Source organism: Paramisgurnus dabryanus, chromosome 6, assembly GCF_030506205.2.
Source record: "Paramisgurnus dabryanus chromosome 6, PD_genome_1.1, whole genome shotgun sequence".
In the NCBI taxonomy this organism is placed as follows: Eukaryota; Metazoa; Chordata; class Actinopteri; order Cypriniformes; family Cobitidae; genus Paramisgurnus; species Paramisgurnus dabryanus.
This window is the reverse complement of record NC_133342.1, coordinates 22,083,457-22,104,267: the sequence shown is the minus strand read 5'-3', so window position 1 is coordinate 22,104,267 and position 20,811 is coordinate 22,083,457. Positions and strand designations below refer to the sequence as shown.

The 20,811-nt window shown below is 37.1% G+C and overlaps 1 protein-coding gene across 3 annotated transcripts in view; it reads left to right on the top strand.

Moving 5' to 3' along the window:
- Positions 1-8,854, top strand: part of ntng1b (netrin g1b) — a 64,714-nt gene extending 55,860 nt beyond the window's left edge. For 2 of the 3 annotated variants that reach the window (XM_065276090.1, XM_065276089.1), the window contains exons 5-7: positions 544-570; positions 830-874; positions 7,672-8,854. In XM_065276090.1, the coding sequence (XP_065132162.1) occupies positions 544-570; positions 830-874; positions 7,672-7,922 (323 nt within the window). In that variant the 3' untranslated portion in view covers positions 7,923-8,854. The remainder of the gene's footprint in view (positions 1-543; positions 571-829; positions 875-7,671) is intronic. The other variant, XM_065276091.1, reaches the window with a different exon arrangement.
- Positions 8,855-20,811: the final 11,957 nt, after the last annotated feature.

The following is a 20,811-nucleotide window of genomic DNA, read 5'->3' as shown; positions in this document are numbered from 1 at the left end:
TTGGAGCCAAATAAATAAATAAATAAAAGTATTTGGTGATTAAATAGCTGCTCCTTGGTCACAGCCTGGTGAGAAATGTTGCAACAAACACAATAGAGCATATAGTGTATCAACCACAACAGCAATTCATAGATTTTGCAGCTGTGCATGCTGGGATATTTCATTGCCACAGCAGAAGGTACATTATTGGATTGGATAGAAAAGTCAAATAATTTATTAAACGCCAACTAACAGCACTGCTGATTAAAGAATTACAAAATAACATAAATCAGTCTGTAAGCTGGATGTTAATATGAAGTAGTTTCCTATCCAAGTGTGCTTTTTGACATACCTTTAAACAGTATGTCATTGTCATAATCAGACAATCATATAATTTTTTTTTTGTATTTGCAGCATAACTCATATTATCACTGAAAAGATGTAGCTACAGGCAAAACTATAAAATATTTAACAAAAAAACAGCATGCAAAGGTTGAAAGCCTTTGAGCTTCTTGTGTATATGCAATATCATTGATGCTAACCTGAGTTCACTCTTTTCTCCAGGTATCCCAAGCAATCTTGGCACCTCAGGTGAGTAATTCACCCTGTGTATAAAAAAACATTTTCATTTCATTTTGAGATATAGAACTTTAAAACAATATTATGAGACATTTTCAGACATTGTAATGTAAGGTTTGGTGATGAGCATGGGCATGTAACTCATATAACTACTGTACATACAAACCAAACCATGCAAACCTTGATACAGAAAACCTACTTTTATTAAATTACTACAAAAAATGAAAACGGAAAAAGTAATTTCAACTCTATATCTTTTGCTTGAATGAAGTTCGACCAAATGCTTCTTCCCTTGGAGCAGCAAACCGAAATCAAGGTAAGATCTCCAGAAATAAGAGCCTATCAAACAACCAATCAGACTAAGTATCCATACCCTCATAGAAACAAAGCCTCTTTGTTTTTTCTTTGATCTTGTTTATGATTACAGTCTAAAAAACTGTCCAAAAAATTTTATGTGAATCTGTCTGCAGACAACGGTTAGATTGAAGATGACAATCAAATGTGTATAATTTCAAAACAAAGCCTGCAAGCAGAACAGCTTAGATATGGCTGCTTTAACGGACATTATTGTTGTCATATTTTTAAAAAGCAGGAGGAAATGCTGAAGGATTTGGCAAACCCCTGCTGATTCTGACTGACAAAGTGCGCTTGTTTTTCTGTCAGGGCCAAAAGCAGAACAAAAAAGAGGATTGTGAGACACCCACAGCCTTTAGATCCAAGCCTGCTGTTTGTAAGCAGCCAGTGGACAGCTGTGTTTAATGATAACCTCATGGATATCAGGGTCATTTGATAACCGCTTCATGTACTTTGATAGCCTCTACCGTGTGCAGTCTAATGCAACGCAATACAGTATGCTGCTCTGACCGCCGCAGCCGATAACATGACTGCAGAAAGAGCGTCACGCAAGAAACAGGAAAAGTGCTTAGCTCCAAACGCTCTGGCAAATAAACATCAATGACAGCAAACAAATAAAACTTTATTTTTTATCTATCTCTTTCTTTCTTTCAATCCAGCTATCTACAGTATTTAGCTATCTAACTCTCTATCTACCTATCTCTTTCAATCTATCTTTCTTTCAATCTATCTATCTATTCTTTTAATCTATCTAACTATTTGGGGATCTATCTTTCTTTCTTTCAGTCTTTCTTTCTTTCCGTTTTTCTTTCTTTCCGTCTTTCTTTCTTTCAGTCTTTCTTTCTTTCAGTCTTTCTTTCTTTCAGTCTTTCTTTCTTTCAGTCTTTCTTTCTTTCAGTCTTTCTTTCTTTCAGTCTTTCTTTCTTTCAGTCTTTCTTTCTATCAATCTTTCTTTCAATCTATCTATCTATCTATCTATCTATCTATTCTTTCAATCCATCTAGCTATCTATTTGGCTTTCTATCTTTCTTTTATCTTTTTTTCTTTCTTTCAATCTATTTATCTTTTCTTTTAATTGATCTAGCTATCTATTTGGCTTTCTTTCTTTCTTTCTTTCTTTCTTTCAATCTATCTATCTTTCTTTCCACCTGTCTTTCCGTCTTTCCATCTTTCTTAATCTATCTATTCTTTTAATCTATCTATCTATTCTTTCAATCCATCTAGCTAATCTATTCTTTCAATCTATCTAGCTATCTATTTGGCTTTCTATCTTTCTATCTATCTTTCTTTCAATCTATTTATCTTTTTTTCTTTATTTCAATCTATCTATCTATTCTTTTAATTGATCTAGCTATCCATTTGGCTTTCTTTCTTTTTAATCTTTTGTTCAATCTATCTATCTTTCTTTTCGCCTGTCTTTCCATCTTTCTATCTATCTTTCCACCTATCTGTCCACCTACCTTTCCATCTTTACAACTTTCTTTCCATCTTTCTTTCAATCTATCTATTCTTTCAATCTATCTACCTATCTATTTAGCTTTCTATTTTTCTTTCAATCTATATATTTTTCAATATATCTTTCTTTCCTTTTATCTATTTTTTAATCTATCTATCTGTCTTTCTTTCAATCTTTCTTTCTTTCTTTCAATCTTTCTTTCTTTCAATCTATCTGTCTATTCTTTTAATCTATCTATCTATCTATCTGGCTTTCTTTCAATCTTTCTTTCAATCTATCCTTCTTTCAAATCTATCTATCTATTCTTTTAATCTATTTATCTATCTATTTGGCTTTCTTTCTTTCTTTCTGTCTGTCTATCTTTTCATCTTTCCACCTATTTCAATCTATCTATTCTTTCAATCTATCTACCTATCTATTTAGCTTTCTATCTTTCTTTCTTTCTTTCAATCTATCTTCCTTTCGTTTAATCTATCTTTCGATCTATCTATCTGTCTTTAGATCTATCTATCTGTCTTTACATCTATCTATCCGTCTTTCGGTTTATTTATCTGTCTTTCGATCTATCTATCCAGCTGTCTTTCGATCTAGCTGTCTTTCGATCTATCTAGCTGTCTTTCGATCTGTCTTTCGATCTGTCTATCTTTCTTTCTTTCATTTAATCTATCTTTAGATCTATCTTTCTGTCTTTTGATTTATCTATCTGTCTTTCAATTTATTTATCTGTCTTTCGATCTATCTAGCTGTCTTTCAATCTATCCATCCATCCATCCATCCATCCATCCATCCATCCATCCATCTATCTATCTATCTATCTATCTATCTATCTATCTATCTATCTATCTATCTATCTATCTATCTATCTATCTATCTATCTATCTATCTAGCTGTCTTTCAATCTATCCATCTATCCATCCATCCATCCATCCATCCATCCATCCATCCATCTATCCATCTTTCAATCTTTCTATCTTTCTATCTATCATTCTATCGTTCTTTCAATCTTACTACCTATCAATCTATCTATTTATAAATCTATCTATCTCTCTATCTAGCTATCTATCTATCAAGAACAAAAAAGACAAGCAAGGAAAAGTCGGGACAGCAGCACATTTATGTACACCGAGTCCGAAGACTTGCGATAATCCCTTGAGCAGATAAACCACACAGTGGAGAAACCATCACTCAAGCAAAAAGAAAAATTGAAAGACATCCTCAGAGAAAAACAAAATGACAGTAGAAAATCAGTCAAAGAAAAGACCCCTGAGCATTGGGCATATGAGATTTGCTTAGGAGTTCAAAAAAGGCCATAGATAGGAACTGCTAATAATCAATAAAAAGTTTAAGATTTATGGAAAGTAATAAGTGATTACAGAATAGGCAAAATATGCCTTTGCTACATTTCAGAATTTAATCAATAACTTCATCTGAACACAATAAAAGCAGTCAAGTTGCTCTCAGACACAAACAAAAAGAGCAAGTGAGTAAACTCAAGTTACCTAAGAATCTGTAGCTTCATATTCTGAATCGAAGATAAGGATAAATATACCTCCACAAATACAGTATTTACCGCAGTAAGAATGCAGTATGGCTTTACCACACTGGGTCTCTAGCTACCGATGCGTCTCATCTTTCCCTGACCTGTCAGTGAACAGATAGATCTGTTGTATGCTTCTGCAACTATTGCTCAAGTCGAGAGCTGCCTGTTCTGTTCTTTTCGAGTGTGAAAAAGTCAGTGTGCTCGACGAAGGTGCGATACAACACATATGTCTCCCGGGGAGACATAGACCTCGGACGGGGTTCACACCTCGGTCTTTTCTTAGGTCAGAAGGTAATACGAAACGTAAGTGAAAATGCAATCCATGCCACTGTTTGCTGCACGTGACTTATGACCTCACACACACACCTGCCATGCTGAAAACTTGGAGAGTGAGCGTTTGCATTCAATGGCCTTTGCTGTGCAACAAGTACAAAAGTACAGCAGTCAAAGAAGCAACACATGCTGGTGGAAAGACAATGGCTATGTGGGGTCTGCAGATGTTCGTTAACTACATGTAATTGTAAAATCTTCCAAATACGGTACAAGAAGATTTAGTCCCCAAAAAGGTTTGCGTAAAATTTCTGATTTTGCCTGGCTTTAAAAAGAATCTTTTTCCCAGATTAAAATGCATGTTTGAATTGTCTACACTGAAAATAGCTTGCACTATTAGTGCCATTGTTTTGTTTCAAGATGCATACCAATAATGTTTATTGTAAGGTATTTTTGTAAATGTCCTAATATAATTGAAGGCCTAGTCCTAGCTAAATCTAAACCCTGTCCTGGAAACCACCCTCAAATGTCTGTATCCCCCATCGGTCACTACAAGTAATAAAGAAGTGAGTAAAGACTTAATTTCATAGTGACATGGGAGTTTTGGCTTGTGTAAGCTTAATAAACAATTAAACTCATCCATTTATTTTAAATTGAAATCATTTGAAATTAAGTCACAACCTCGAACTTCGAATTAAAAAATGGAATCGTCGATGCTGCCCTATGTCACGTCCGGTCGGCTTGCCAAGTGGGAAAAAAGACACGTGTTGAGTGCTGCGAGTCAACCTCCTCTAACTACCGTAAAACTTCAAATAATTATTTTCCCAAACCTATCATCACACCAGGCGTCTAAAAGAGACAGGCGTCTATAAGAGACAGGCTATTAATTTAATTGTTCCAGCATGACAGCAGGAGGTTACCACATGTTACGTTTTATTTGAATGTGTTTAACAAATTAGTTCATGTAATAACAACAGTCTTAAATTATTGGCAGTATAGATAAAGCAAACAAGGATATGTTTTTTTATTGGTTGTTGCGTGAAATCTTACCCAGATACAACAGTGCTATTTTCTGATTGGCTATTGTGTAGCCTCTTTCTCTTTTTTTGTATTGGCTCGCTTGACTAGAACTCTAGGGAAGACGGGCTTGATAGAGAGAGAGAGAGCAGTGCGGCCAGATACATTTTGGGCGCTGCAGCATATTAAATATGATAAATAGTGTTTCCGCGCGAGAAATACAATGTGTGGCGGGAGTGCATGCATGACAAAAGACTGAAAGCCCGGCTATTATCAGCGGCCTCAGAACACTACCAGTCCACCGGGAAAAGTCCCGACTCTCCCGATTGCCACTTCGCTACTGTCATCATCACCTCAATCCTGGCGACGAAGCTTGTTGTGTTGTCATAGTGATGAGTAACAGAACGACTGCGTCTGTCACGTGACATCTACCGGTAAGCAAAAAAAAACTTTAGCGTGTTCAATCTGCACCATAGAACTGTCTTAAACAGACTATCTGACGGGTTTTAGAAGATTAAATACAACCGAAACTAAAAAACAGACCAGGCCTTTATTTGAGACAGGCGTTTATTTACCCAAACCTGTCTTCACACCAGGCGTCTAAAAGAGACAGGCGTCTATTTGGGACTCGGCTATTATTTGAAGTTTTACGGTATGCTAGCTACAGCCAGTTAAAAGATAGCATGGCAGATGCAGGAGACACCACACGAGCTGCTCTTTACATGGGAAACAAAAAACAGCAGAGCTGCGTCTGTGACAGGACCGGTCATTTCTCTTTACTGAGATCTGTTTAAGTTTCACAACAACAACTTATTTCAGTTGCTTAAGAGTTATGAAAACAGTATTTAAACATGACTTATTGGGGTATTGTCTCACAATCCCGTCTGACGGTAATAAAAGCGTGTTTTTAAGGTGCAACGTACTGAAATATGTTCATCTGAAGTTTTGTTTTATCAGGTATGTGTTTGTACCATATTTTTCCACTTGCAGCACGACTAACGTGACAGGGCATCTCCGGGTTCAAGGTCAGATATAAAAACCGACAATCGAATCGAACCGTGACCTTAGAATTGAAAATGTAATCGAATCGAGGATTTGGAGAATCGCGACACCCCTAGTTACAGCACTCACCCTGCATGTGTGGCAGAGCTGAAGCAGCTGTACTGCCATCGTTTCAGGGCCGAGTCTATGCGGCATCCAAACATAATATTTATAACTTAAACTACTGATTTTCCCTAAAGTGGGACTTTCATTGTGGCATCCAAAAAGTTGCATAATCTGAATTTAATCTTTAGTATGAGTAAATAATCTTGTGTTGACTGTAATTTTTAGTTTGAGGCTGATCATAATGATTTTCTGAATCTTGAGTGCCTCCTTTCAGTAACCATTTGTTGAAAGTAAAAAATATTAGGTCTATCTTAAGAGTTTTAGACGCTAATTGGTATCATATTCATGAAAAGTGTCCACTTAGAAATTCCCATCTAAAACAAACACTAATGCTATTCCGTGTTACAGTGAAAACAATGACATTTGTTTTTGGACAAATCACATATATATTTTACTTACTTGGATCAATAATATGAATATCTGGCTGGTTTATTTCAGTTTTATTCTGTCCCTGCTTCTCAGAAGACCTCTATATAATCCATCTCAATGAAGAAAGCACCATGCAATTACACTCAGTTTCTGAGCAAATAGTCCTGTCCCTCCCAAAGCAAATATTTTCCTCAATAATGGAAGGAAGTACAATGCCATAGCAATCATCTCCTTTCCACTAAAGAGCGTGTTTACAGGTCAAAGAAATGAAGATTAAAGTGACTGGGGACGGACTGGCATCATGTCATATCTTTCACTGCACACCATGTTCGTCTGGAATTTTAACTAGAAACCCGAAAGGAAAAGACTCGAAGCATTAGGTGGCATGTTTGTTTTTCATTACCGAATTATTAAAATATAGAGCTGACTTCAGAGCAGGTAAGATAATCAACAGGAAATGTTGAAAGCGTTCATAAACAGGTGTTGTTTTTGTTGTTCTGCATGGTAGAACACCTTTTATATTCTTGTTTGCATTTTGATTTTCGGGTAGCTGGTTACCAGCAATGCAAAATTTGCTCTAAACTTTTGTTAGTACAGTAGCTGCATGAGAAAGATTGGCCAAAAGTTAGCCCCTGTGTTTTCAATTTGTTTCTCATGCTGAAAATGTGACAAACAATTTCCTGCCCCATATTCCACTTTATACTCACTGATAAATCATTTCACTACAGCAATATTACGGTGGGACCATCGTCCCTGCCGTGTCTTTAAAAGTCACCCCCAAGTGTCTTTCTAGCACCCATCATAAGCAATCAAACACACAGTGACCTGATGATCAATGTGATGGAGGCACTTTTTCCCCTGGACATTGTTTCCTGATGGGCGGAGATTGCCGCAAGAGGAAAGCGATGCACGTTCACCTATTTTTCTCTGCTTCCCACAGCTCGAGTATGCGACAACATCCTCCTGCGCTGTCAGAATGGAGGTGTGTGCCATCACCACCAGCGCTGCCAGTGTCCAGCAAGTTTCACCGGCGTACTGTGTGAGAAATCCCAATGCCAGGGCGACTCCTGCGATGAGCTGCAGTCCAGTCAACAGGTCCTCCACCAAACACCTGCCGTTCAGTCTCTCCCGTTGGTCATTGTCTCCCTCATCTCTACCCTGCTGGTCACCCGGGGACTACAATCTCTCTGAGAGAAACACTCAAGCCCCAGAGACATTGTCCACAGGGATCCTCATCTTCCTGTTGGAGGACACAAGCTTCATTGCTGAAAGGAAGGATGTCGTGATACTGTACTTATTTCTAGAAAACCACAAAGTTTTCTACTCAATCCTATATTAAATAATAATTAAAGTTTGCCAGGGATGATGGATAAACATACTAAAAACTAGAAAAATTGAAAAGGGAAATGAACCAAAAAAATGACTATCAATCTTTGTCTTACAAATGTTAGAAAAAAACCTAATCAATACTCTGTTGCGCTACTCTGATGTCATTTGTTGGATAAAACATTGTTTTAAGTCTGGTGGCTTGAGGCACATTTGGAGACAATTTCTTGATGTGAAGAAGAATCAAGATATATTCCCCTGACTGGCACTTACATTTAAACACACCCTACCAAACTGGCCTCAAACCAGCCCTCTCGCACTTTCCTGTAATTCTGTAAAGTCATGCAAAAGCCTCATCGTCTGTTTTGAGCAATGCACCATTGGTGGGATTGATGTACAGTATGTCACACATGTATGGGTCCATTTATCAACAGCTGATCAGTCAGACTTTATTGTTTGACGATTCACTGGTTATTCATTAAATATAAAAGAAGAAAGACAACTGTACTGAAATTTTGTATTTGGATATTTTCAGGACAACGACATGTAGAAAACCACACGAAGAAAGCCATGTGACTTTATGCATTTCTGTAACCTGTACAATTAGGGATGGATCTTTGTGTGTCTTATTATTGCCCTAATGGGGTATCACTGCTCATTTGCTAATCCTTTTGCTTAAAACATACGTTTACATTCTCAACAACTGAACTGTACTGAAGGTTTCACCAAAGGGCTTTGGTGAGGAATCTTTGTTGCTTGAGGCCAACTATGTTTGTGAATTAAAGATAAGAAATGAAGGTTGCTTTATTGCAAGTTTATTACCCATGAACAGTAGCATCACGTACTGTCAAAATTCTCACGGTAGCCTGCAACTATTTCATATTCAACATTTGATGTGTTTTTTCTGATTGGATAGCTGTCTGATTTATTAAAACCGCCCCATTTACATTCAGCCACATAAATGCGTCTTGGCAGAGCGGATATCAATCCGATCTTCTATTCCCGTGCGATATCCAAATGCACTTTTCTTTACTCAGATTCATTAGAAACTTAGACAAAGCTTATATACTCTAAGAAAGGATGTGTTATTTTTTTTGTGTGTGTGTGTGTGTTATGCTTTAACACATCTTGTGTCATTTTAACAAATTATGTGTAATTTTAGGTTAAAATAAAACACATCCATATGAAGAGTTTGGTCCAAAATAGGGATGACCATTCGATAAAAAAATTTTAGTCGATTGTCGGGAGAATTAAAGATCGACTATCGATTAATCATTAATATTTTTATAATAAAACATAATTATTTAACGTTTATAATTAAAAAATGTTGAATACAAAAATACACCGTGTTTTCCTCCATGAGACCTTTATTATATTATTTATTTATTTGCTTTCCAGACCGACGCCTGAAGTGGTTTGAGCGATCGGATTTAAATACGTCTTGAAAACGTTTCGGGGGCATTTACACTTGGTCTTTTTATGATTAGATAGCTATCCGATCAGAGAAAATGCATGAAGTGAACAGATTGGCCCTTAGAAAGCCAACAGCAGCGGCCAGTGACTTCTTGCGCTCGAAGCGAAGTTCATCACAACATATCGTGTGTGGTTCGTATTTTCAAAAGATGTGTTCTGCACGTCGAGTGATCCTATGTACATCACTTGTTTTTTCAAAATAAGTGCCTGTTGCAGACACGTCTAAAGGGTTTATGAAAAAAACAGACGCTCACGTTTGCCAAATACTCACATAATCTCACGTGTAATCAGAGTTTACTGTTAAGGGAGTGTCTTGCGTGTATTTTGTGAACGTGACCGTCTGTTTAATCACAAACTGTTTTGAGGTGTGTGAAGCAGGCACTTATTTTGACAAAACACATGATGCACATGGATGGTTCACATGACGCAACAAAAACACATATTTCGATAACACGAGCAACACACATGACACTCCGAACACATATTATGAATTTGCGCCCCTCGGATGAGCAGTCATGAGCCGTCACTGAGGAACAAGCTTGTTGAATTATCAGTTTGTGTTTTACAAAACAGACATAAGCATTGTGTAAAACACATCCAGAACCCTTTGCAACGTTTACCTGACAAAGCAAATTGTAACTTCAGGTTACATAATCACCACCAAAATATATCAGAATTCTTGCAATACATAATTTTCCAATTCATGCTGAATTTAAATTAAGTCATAGAACTTAGAAATACATCTATATCATAAATAAAATAGATTTTTACTTATCATTACTGTTTAGCAATTGCTTAATACGTTTAATCAACATTTAAAATAAATTTAAAAAGGCATATTTTCCAGCATAGCTCAAATTTTAAACAAATATCTATTCGCAAAATGGTCTGAAAACAGAAATGGTTTAAAAACACGTTTCACCTAACAGACGTCACTGCAATAAAATTTTCCTGCAGAGACAGAAATCAAATGTAAATCATAAAACGAATGAGTAAGAGATGTGTGTTGACGAACTACTGACTGGAGAATGTCACTCACTGTGAGAAATAACATGCAGTCGTGACATAGCAATCATTTTCAAGTCCACGCTGGGCACTTGAATGAAAATGAAGCCATTCTGAGCCTGTGACACAGAGTGAAAGCGAGTCTATGACTGGATAGATTACATTAGCAAGATTAGGCCTCTTCATTTCAATCAAATGAAATCCTCCATCGTCCTTCATCTTAATAACTATCCTCCCAAAAGACAAGTGAAGATGTCTTTTTTTGACGAATATTTGCCATGTCCTTATATTTCACTGTAAAATTGGTGATTAGGCTCAGGTTGCCTTTTCATTGTCCGCCTCATTTTGTTCAGTATTATAAATGTGGTCAAATAATTAAAAACACTTTGCACTTACAGATGGAAACTTAAGATTGGGCAGATGAATAAGAAACAAGCTTTACTGCATCTCATTAGGGTTAAATGCAAATGCTGTCAGAATGCTAATGATTGTGTAATGAGTCTGTATACAAACTCCCTCCAGCAAACTACCGCCTCCGTTTCACTGACGGACATCGAGGGTCAAAGAGGGAACATGCTGTTTCTTATTTCTTATATTTTACAATGCTAATTGGAGGCTGTACAGATTGCCTTTTGAAAACGAATACTGTTATATATTTTAGTATGTATTTTCACACAATGCCCCTTGATTTTAAAAGCTCTGCATGCTAAAATTGTGATACATATACAATTCTCTGTTGTAACTCTCAAAGGTGTGTAAGAATTGTAAGGCATCAACATGAGTGCATACAGGTTCAGCCAAACCCAAGACTAATTTTAAACCTTTGTTGCTGTGCCACTGACACTGCGTGAAACTCTTTCAGTGCGGCCTCTATGATCTCATTGTGGGATTATCAATGGCTTACAAAACTAATGGCCCGTTCTCAAGGTCCCATTTTTCAAAGAGAAGCATAAGGAGCTGCTCACTTGAGATTGTCCGTGACAATGTTACTAGGCCAAGATGTACCACACCCGAGATGAAAAAGAACACGAGGTGCATTACAGTTAGGCTGTAAAACATCTTTATGCGCCATCGTGCATTCCCTCCAACTTCCTAAACCATTTTCCAACTTTTAAAGATTATAGTATCAAGAATGTGTGCATAGCTCATGGTCAACCAATTGATGGATATTGAAGCACAGTGGGGTTTTTTTAAGTACAGGAGATACCGTAACACTGCTGTGCCTTACACTTTTTCAATCCAGGATGTGGCCTGTGTACCAAGAATGATGTTTTTCTTAAAGTAATGATCAGATTCATCTCTGAGGAACAAGGTGTGACCGTTTTTGTATTCAATGGCTCATAAACACTTTCTAAAGTAAAAATCTGCTTTTGAAGTACAACAGATTCAGTTCACACTACAGTAAATGTAGCATATAAAAGCATGTCCAAATATCTAAGTAAAATGCTTTCATTTTGGATTAACATTTCCTGTACCACTTTAGTATGGGCAACACGTACTGATTATTAATGATCAAAATACTTTCAATTTAATGCTGATTATGTAAGGAATAATTGACGAATTATAAGAAAAAAATGCACAGCCAAGGTGCTAATGTAGTATAGTGAAGGGCCGTGGGTGTGCATTATTTTCGAATAATTCAAAGGACCGGAGTCAATTATTCCTCTTATACCACGGTTACCACAAACATTGCTCTGGTGCCTATTTTTAAGATATTTGACAAGTTAAGTGTGCGGTTTACAGAAAAATAATCAACACCCATGGAACATTTCTCAATAAATCAGAATACAGCATTCAACCGCCCCGTAGTATAACAGCTAATAAAGTATTTGTTTTAGTGGTTAGGTTTAGGTATGGGATTGAGATTGGATAAGTAATGTAGAATATGGTCATGCAGAATTCTGCTATAAAATCGCCATGAAACAGAAGTAGAGATTGTCTTGTTTTCCGCGTGGACGCATATCCGAGTGACACTGGCTTATGAAATTAAATTAGGCAGGGCTGGATTAAATTTGTCCATCAAGATCAGGTTAGATCATTCGAAGTTTGGTCGTGTTGCTAATTGCTAATCGCTGCGATCTTCTCCCGGACCCACCCACCTGCCATACCATGACCGGAAGGAAAGGGAGATCATTTTGAAGAGGGGAGGAGATTTACATTTTGATTAATGATTATGAGGGCACATGAATAAAAAGTTTCATTTTTTAAAATTCCACAATGTTCCAAAACAAATGACAGTTTTCATCAATTTACTGACATTTGTTTAGTGACCTTACTGTAGAAATAGCCCAACATCTAATTATGGCTTATTCTTACTTTCAGATTTTCAAAAAGGTCTGTACCCTGTTGCATGCTTTAAATGTATTCTGGTTTTAAGTGAAGATATTTACCATTTATTTTTCCTCTCTTTAAACAACAAAAAAACTAATTTCCACCCTCACATGGTCTAAGAATATTACTGCCCTATGGCGAAGATTGTGTTTGGTTTATTAAGAGATCACTGCTCAGTTTTAGAAGCACAGGCAGTTTTGCTTCAGTTATCTGACCCAGTGTGTGTCTTTCATATCTTTTCAAGGTCTACTGCGGGAATGGATAGACTGCAGTCAACTGAATCTTTAGTTTCTGCCTGTCAGCATCATACAATACATGTTATTAATTTCCCTAGGAGATAATTTAGTCATTGGTAACCTGTCAATAAATGGTAGGGATGACCGGGCAACTGTACATTATGTTGTACTTACTGCTACAAGTCTATCTAACAGACCTATAATGAGAAAAAATTAATTAACCCACTTTTTTTTTATGAAAGAAATGGTGTTCATTATATGTTAACTTTTAACCACCAATGTGGTAACAAAATATTAGTTTGAAATTAAATGCATCAAAACCGTTTTGGATAACTATATTTTGTTGGGACATAGATTATTTTTGTTTAAAATAATTGTTTCTAAACACAAACCGTTTACAAGCCTTTACACTCAGAAAGAGAAATTCTGGTGCATTACAATTGCATCAGCTCTCCTGAGATAACATAAGCAAAAACACTTTATGTAGCAGAGAGCTGGGGGCTGTACTTGTCGGAAATGCGGACAACATACAGTAACCAGGCATTGCTCTGGTGAGCAATGATAACTGCTTGTATTACAGCAAAAATTGATTCAGAAAATCATCACACTGTGGTTGTGATTCTTTAAATAGCAGCTTTAACAATGTACACATTTTCTTCCAGATTAGATTACATTTAATCGAGTTACTTTCCATCTTTGTAAATCAATCTAAAAGGATTAACTCCAAATGTTGTAGTTGTACCATAGGTAAAGGAGATGTGACACCCTTATACATCTTCCATTTAGGAAACAGTTCAAGGGTTTTAAAACCACTTTACCCTGAGTCGAAGCCATTAGTGAGTATCTCAGATCTTTTTTCACCTCTTTTGCACTGTACATTTCAGTTGTTGGCACCTTCTTCCGTGTAATAGGGGGAATGTAATCAGATTGCTGGAATAATGCAGATGTTGTTGTGAAAGAAATTACGGTGTCTGTTTTTCTTGCTCAGCCTAATGCTTGAAGGACACAGTGATTCAGCAAGAAGTGTACATTATGTTTTCGGGAAGTTATGCCTCCACAGTCTAAAATACTGAATTAGGATAATAACTAAATAGCATGCAATCATCGGTTGAATTTGGCTGAAATGATTCAGAAAGCATTATACCATCTTCCACTTAAAGGGGTCCTGCTGTGCCCAGTTACAAACTCTTGATTTTTGTGGTGTACTAGAATAGGTTTTCATGCTTTGCTGTTTAAAAGCACATTATTTTCTACATACTTTGCATTATGGCGGCACCTCTTCTCCAAGTCCATCCCTGTGTCCAAAATCACATACAGTACTGTGACCATACTGATTTAGACTAAGTACCTACTCATCGACTGTAACTATATGACTGGTACTATATAACATGAATATGGATGTACTACTGTGAATTCAGGATCTTGGACACAACTTAGGATCTAGCTTGAAGTCATTTTTTGCCTCCTATTGATGAATATTAGCCATGTGACCTCTTACGTCGTTCCAGTTGCCTGCCGCCATCTTGAGGACCTACCGAGTACCAGTAGGCTACTGACAAGCATTGGCTAGCTTGCTACGATTTACGGATTTCTTATCTTTTACTGTCTATGATTCTTACGGATACGGGAAATGGCTACGAAAGACAACATTTCGCACCTCGACTGTTATGAAAAGAAACGCTACTTTAAAAAGTATATCTTGGTTAGGGTGTGATGCCTACTCGATCCCTGATGCGTTCTTCCAGCCGCTGTCCGGTGCTACTGAACTACCACTATTTTTACAACACTAAGAAGACACGACACAACATGAAACTTTGCTCGAAGTATCACCTGGATCTCTACACATGAACGCGAGCATTGAGAACATTGTTTGTGTACACTAGGGGTGTAACGGTTAACCGTGCAAATGCGCGTTTTCTCAATGAATGATTTGAATGAATGACGGTGAAATCCAGGCACATCCGAACGCCAGGGGGCGCTCCCATGCAGAAACTCCCTTTGTGCCACAGAAGAAGTAGCATTGAGAATGCTATTCCAGGAAATGTCTACAGGAATATTTATATCACTGTTCTTCAAATTGTTTCAGGTATTTTCATGATAATAAAGAATATTTTAAATGATTTGGTTTAACGAGTGTTGCTTTTTTAAATGCACGTTATAAACGACTCAAACTGGTTATGATTTTAGATTGATTAAAACTTCCTACTGACCAAATGCCATAGTACACGCACGAGCTGTGCATTAAACAAAGAATCGCAGCCTTGCGATTCAGAATCGATTTCAGACAGGCATTTTTAATGGGACACACGGTTGAATCGTTACATCCCTAGTGTACACAGAGTTTACTAAAAAGAAAGGTTTTGAAAACTGACTTTGGCTGTTATGGCGTCCCCGCCATCTTTGCCAGACATAAAGAATCGATTTCCGAATGCGAATGACTGAATCTTATATGAGGCTTCTTTTTCAACTAGAAGGTCAATATTGTTTTTCACTTTATCAAATTATCTGTGCATTTTTATGGAACTATGCTTTAGGAGCTATCCATCTTTACTCTCCTCCCTCCTTACGTCACATTTGTAGATCGATACAACTTGACTGGCAAGATGGCGGCGAGCGGACGCCAAAATAACCAAAGTCAGTTGTTCAAAACCTTCTTTTTAGTAAACTCTGTGTACACAAACAATGTTCTCAATAATCGAGTTCATGTGTAGAGATCCAGGTGATACTTCGAGCAAAATATCATGTTGTGTTGAGACTTCTTAGTGTTGTAAAAATAGCGATTTTGATGCTAACAACATATTGAAGGCATTAGGGGTGGGCAAAAAAATCGATTCTTAGATGAATCGCGATTCGGACGTGGGCCGATTCTGAATCGATCAGCTACGCTGCCTCTCTCTCGCTCTCGTTTGCTCGCTCACACACACCGTGCGTGTGAATCAGCAACTGCGTGAGGCAAGAATGCGCATCCATGTGAATTTTGGAAGTTAAAGACGACTGAGCTGCAGTGGCATGGCAAAACACATTTGAGAAGAAAGGCGCAGCAACTCAAAAAGACCTGCATGTTTCACAATTACTCCAAAAGACCATAATGACAATTTTGCGCGTGGAGCAGCAGTTGTGCGATCTACCGGCATTGCCTTTGCGATCAACGTATTGTACACCCCTGCCCTAAACCATCCGCAGACTGTTTAGATATAACATGAATATACTTCTGTAAAAATATGCACATAGTTTGTTATTCAGTCGCTGGGTGCGCTGCATTATATAAATACAGTAATACTGCCAATCACTGTGTATAATGATGATGATTAGACGCTTAACGTTCGTGGAAGTTAATGCCGGTTAACATATAGAATTAATATGTCACGTTAAATTAATATTTTTACTGGTTTTAATGTCTTACAACAGAAACAGGACATGTATGTATATAAGAATGACATTATTTATCCCTAGTTGCATTAAAGTACAGTATATGACAGTTCAGAGACTAGCAAAAGCGCAAACATTAACCTGGCTTTGAAAGCAAATGCGACGTAATGACGTCACAGATATGCAAATTAGTACGTCAAGAATCGATTCTGAATCGATTCATGAGGGTCCAAGCGATTCCCACCCCTAGAAGGCATAGCTTCTTTTGCGACCACTTCAGGTACTCAAAATGGCAGAAGACAAGTTTGAAATTTGAGTGACGTCAGCTGATATTTATGAAAACAGTTTGGAAGTAGGTGGTTTCGGACACACTCCGGACATAGCCTCTATTTTAAAACGCTCTGATTGGTCAAGCTGGCTCAGTCAGTTGTGATGGGTCACCTGCTTAGAGCGTATTTCAGATCCATATCCTTGAGTTTCAACTTCTCAAGGTTAAACGGTAACAATGGATCAAGCACTATAAGCTAATTAACCAGGCCTCACCCCCCTTTATTGTGTACAGTATGCATTACGTGGGAGTTTTTTAATTAAATGCAGGGTGTAAGCAGATAATTAACTGTACCCTGTTAAACATATTGGAATGCCTTGACAACAAACATTAAGTTTAAAGAAATTAGAAAATGTGTGTGCAAAAGATCTGATAAACCTTACTTATAGAAAATGATGTCAGTGATCCATACAGCTGAGCTTTGCAATCTATAACTACTGCCATCAGTTCAGAGGAGTTCTTAGGGTGAGACATCTGGGTCTATTAACTGATGATTCATCAAGCAGGCACCACAAGGACAGTTTGACTGACATGTCACCATTACTGCATAATGCAGTACTTGGGTCACTCATTTATCAAATATTCAGTAGTTAACATCAGCACTTAGACATGAGTGTCACAAAAACATTATTTTCTAATTAAATATCTGTTTTTTAAAGATTGTCCCAAAAGACTATGAACACATGGTTTCGTAAATAATTATACAGAGACCGTCTCACGACAAGTCGTGTTAACAAAAATTTTGATTAACTTATTTGTGTTTGCTGACACAAATTTCTGCTGTTTTTCATGACTATGGAGATGAATGTCTTTTTCGTCCTTCCCAGCATGAATTTCTATCAATGGCTGTTCATGTCTTTGGAACGACTTTCTTTATCGTGTCATTTTATATTTTGTTTTCTAATCGTTGTTTCCTATTTTTAAATCATTGTCGCTTGGGGTTAGATTTGGGGTTTGCGTTAGAATGTAATTTCATGCATTGGTTTCTACATGTTTTTTGTCCGCTTTTAAAACTATTCTCCCCTGGAGTTGGGGTTAGAGTTGGGTTTTGGTTTAGGAAGTCGCAGAAAGTGATTCTAATCCAAACCCCAAGCGACAATGGTCAAAAAATAGGAAACAACAATGAGAAAACAAAATATAAAATGACACGATAAAGAAACACAGACACGAAAAGCCATTGATAGAAATTCATGCTGGGAAGGACGAAAAAGACATTCGTCTCCAGAGTCACGAAAAACAGCGGAAATTCATGTCAGCAAACATGAATAAATTAATCACAATTTTTGTTATTACACGAGTTGCCGTGAGACTGGGTTGCATTAAAATTACTAAAAAAAAATGCTTTTTAAAACATTGATTCAAATCTTCAAGAGTTACTTATCAGGTCCCAAAATTCATGCAAAAATGAAAGAAAGCTGAATGATTGAATGCATTTTAAGTTATGTTTTCGTTACACTACAACAGTACCACAAAATATCCATATTTAAAACTTTATTAACGAAAATAAATATCTTCGCGTCCGCATTCAGGATGAGAGCTTACGCAGCGTACGGAGGCTACTCTGCTGCTGCTCTGTGCCCCCGCCCTCCGAATTTGTCATACGTCACTAAGAAAAGTGCGTACACTACGCTAATACTCTCTCCTGAATACAGAGGAGTCTAAGATGGCGGTGCTACCGGAAGGTAGTTATTTTCGTTAATAAAGTTTTAAATATGGATATTTCTACAACAACACCACGCGGATTACCCTCAGAAGACCTTTGTTTATCATCCTGGAGCTGTTTGGATTTAATTTGTGAAGGATGAACGCACTTTTTTTGGACTTGAAGGTTGTGGACTAGTGGACCCCGTAACATTACATTTAATCAACTGAAAGATCTAAAACATTTTCTAAAATATCCGAAAATGTGTTTGTCTGAAAAACGATGGACATATGCAACTCGGACAGCTTGGGGGTGAGTAAATCATGGGTTTAATATAATTTTTGGGCCGAACTATCCCTTTAAGACCTACACCAAGAAATAGTCACTGCAGTAAGAAGGCTTACAACTAGCCTCAGTCCTGTACTAAACTGATGAGCTTTATCAGATTATTGCTGCTTACTTTCGAAATGATGACTATAAAATATAGTCTGATGGCAATGACAATTTTTAAAAGTTATACAGTACAATATTTAAGCAGATCCAAAGCAACATCAGAACAGCAAATTCTCAAGTCTTCAGTGTTTTTTAAGTCTTAAATGTTGTTAAATAAAAAAGCAGCCGTTCCCTGCTATGGCATATTATAGCAAAGCTATATATTTTAAATAATAGCTCAATGGCACAAGCATAATCTCTGGAGTTAAATTGCAAATCGCAACCACTGATCCCACTCCCACCGGCCCTCTGGAGCAAATTATTTATGTATCACACCAACATAGACTATAAATAATACATTGTGGCCCAGATCCCAGTGTCTAGAATAAAAACATTTATCCTCTTTTCAAAACTTAGTGGTATCAGACCGCAAGGTAGACTTCCTGCAAGCGCAATGAGGGCCAAATCATACAGGGAAAATAAAAAACACATACAGAATAACTTAAAAACAAGTGCATCAAACTTACTATATTTGGAGAGAGAAGATGACAGCCTGAAAAAAATAACAGGGTGTAAAAAAAGAGTGCAAAAGCAGTCAATAAAACCAGATGGCGTGAAATGACACTTTCTTGATGGAGGGACATCCTGTCAAGATTGACTAACAGTTTGTGATGGAAGTGCACTAGTTTGGGAGGAGCATGGGAAGGGTTGAAGATCTGTGCTTTTACTTTTCCATAATCTTTTATTTGTTCGTTTTTAATAAAAATCTGCATTTGGCTTTCATCCAAAGTGACTTAAAGTGCATTCAAGCATTTTATAAATGCATTCACTAGAAGTAATTGATTGCAATAAGTCAAGAGAAGAAAAATGTGCTTGTTGAGTGATTTCATGGGGCATTTATTAGCAGATGCATTACAAAGTGGACACCCCAGAGGGTCAGTGAGTTTATGAGGGCATCCGAAATAACTCTCTCCAAGCTTAGATTGATGGATTTCTCACTATGGCTCACTCAGGATGTGTTCCCCTTAACAGCTCTGATCTTCTAGTGTTTAATTACTCAATAGTGCTGATGAAGTCCTTGAGGCGCTCAATCTGAGTCCTATCAGAAATACAGCAGAGGGGCTTTATTGAGTTTCTCTCCATCTCTCCTCATCTACAGTTGCTGAATTGGTAAAGGCAATGTGGTGAGGTAAGTCACACCCATATAACACATAACTCTTCACCCCTTCCTGTCTCTTATTCAACACCAAGAAGTGACACTTTCAGGTCATCGTATTGAGGGATGCTCTATCTCTCTTTTTCTTTCTTTTTTGCTCTCTCTCTCTCTGAAGTCTCCTGCTGTCAGTTCGCACCTTTCAGAAGTGGAGAAATAGAACTGCTTCCATCCTCTGCCAAACGAGACTGGCCATCAATCACTGCGCTGTGTGCTAAGGCCCTCACGGCTCTTTCTGAACATGCCTCAGGTTAAATCTGCTCCTGTACGGCTTCTACTGTCTTAAGATGATTTTAAAGTTTTGGGGGAATTTGCGACAGACACACATTTCCTTAAAAAAATTGTAAATAATAAAATAAAGAATATAACAAATGATGAAAAATACTGTTTAAATAAAACAACTATTGTATAAAGATGAGTAAAGGAAATTAAAAAAAATGCAAATAAACCAGAAACCAAACCTTTTTCAGAATATGCTTTTGCTCTCGATTGGACAAGAAAATTTTTTAATTGCTTTTCATGTCACGACAAGACATGGTGTTTCATTTATTGGACAATTCCTGTCATGTAGTTGTAGTAGTACCTTTCAAACTCAACATTTTTTTGATAATAATAGTATTGATTCAACACAGGTCAATACAGTAGTAAATAAATGGAACACATTGGACTGAGCAATAAATAATCCAATTATTCATAACATTAATAAATGAATGGAGCAGTCCATT